This window comes from Sphaeroforma arctica (genome assembly GCF_001186125.1).
Source record: "Sphaeroforma arctica JP610 unplaced genomic scaffold supercont1.423, whole genome shotgun sequence".
Classification (NCBI taxonomy): domain Eukaryota; class Ichthyosporea; order Ichthyophonida; genus Sphaeroforma; species Sphaeroforma arctica.
This window is the reverse complement of record NW_014040135.1, coordinates 20576-21969: the sequence shown is the minus strand read 5'-3', so window position 1 is coordinate 21969 and position 1394 is coordinate 20576. Positions and strand designations below refer to the sequence as shown.

Genomic DNA, 1394 nt, shown 5'->3' with positions numbered 1-1394 from the left:
TTCAAATTTACACAGACACACACGCACACCCCACCCCTACAACACACACAACCCGCGTGACTCAAATACACACAGACAGGCACGCACAGGCACCGTACATCAGCACATCGATGCCACCGTCAGCCTCCACACCCGACAGAAACAGCCCAAACAGCGCAAGCAGCTTAGTCTGGAAGTAGTTATGCTCATCCTGTGCCTGGGCCACGGCTTCGTCGTCGTTCTGCATCAGAGCTGCGGGTACTTCGGTGGCGTTGTCCTGCACCAATGCGAGTGTCAGGTTGCCACAGACGACCTTCTTGAGCTTTTTGGTCCAGTCTTTACCTGTGGCTCTGTTTGTAAAGAAATATGATACGATACACCACTCACCTGTTAATATAAACTACGTCTAATATAAACCACATCCCTGTTGGTATAAACCCCTCACGTGTTGATATAAACCACTCACATGTTAAAATAGACCACATATCTGTTGTATTGTTTCCCCCGTCACTCTGCGTACTTCCCAGGGCCCCAGATTCAATTCTAACTATAGCCCCCACATATAACCGCAGGTTACTCAATACATGCGTATATCCAGGCCACCACGACAACTGATGCGAGTATCAGTTCCTCAAGCGAATACCCCCAGGACTATATACACTACATAGCAAGCTATCCCAAACTACAGCTGAACGATATATATAGCACTACCACCTCACACTGGCACCAACCCATGGATAGTTATCTCACCTATAGCGCACAATACGCCCGCCACTGTCATGTCACGTTTCTTTGTGCACTCAAGCTACACAGCGTGTGGCTCTACACACACCCGTCACACAAAGCGTGATACTATACATGCACACACACATAATACGAAACGTTCTACGCCTTGGCGACTAGTTACATAGCACGCATACATCAACTCAACTCTAGTCGGAGGACATACTTTTGCGCACACCCCACCCGTGTAACGCGTGTGTTTTAGCGTTTTTGGGGTTTAGGGTTTGCATACTTTGAGTATCGATGAATGAGCTCCGGCAATTCGGCCAGCACTTTATCCAGTGACTTCTCAAACTGCGCCTTATTCTTGGTGATGGGAGGGAAGCTTAGTAGCTTGGCTTTCGCACGTTCAAGCAAAGTCCCTGGGTGACCGAATACGCCGTCATCTAAGAACCCAGCCATCTCTGCATCAAAAATCTCCCCCAATACGTGGTTGACAAGCAATCGCTGCTCATCGATGATATGGAGTGTCTGAACCAACAAGTAGCGCACCAAGTGAGAAATGGATAGTAAGCGGTGCATATTCCAGAGAAGCTATATCCAAGAAGAGACAACATCTGACTTCGTGACAACCTCCACGTGCAGCTATGTAGTCTGCCCCGGCAAATATATAATATACATGTATATTATAT

The 1394-nt window shown here is 47.7% G+C and overlaps 1 protein-coding gene across 1 annotated transcript; it reads right to left on the bottom strand.

Annotated features, from left to right (window-relative positions):
- Nucleotides 1–61: 61 nt before the first annotated feature.
- On the bottom strand, nucleotides 62–1164 carry SARC_06108 (hypothetical protein; the record flags this gene model as incomplete). Its single annotated transcript, XM_014299999.1, has 2 exons — nucleotides 62–329; nucleotides 995–1164. 2 exons carry the CDS (start codon nucleotides 1162–1164, stop codon nucleotides 62–64), a joined length of 438 nt encoding a protein of 145 aa, XP_014155474.1.
- Nucleotides 1165–1394: the final 230 nt, after the last annotated feature.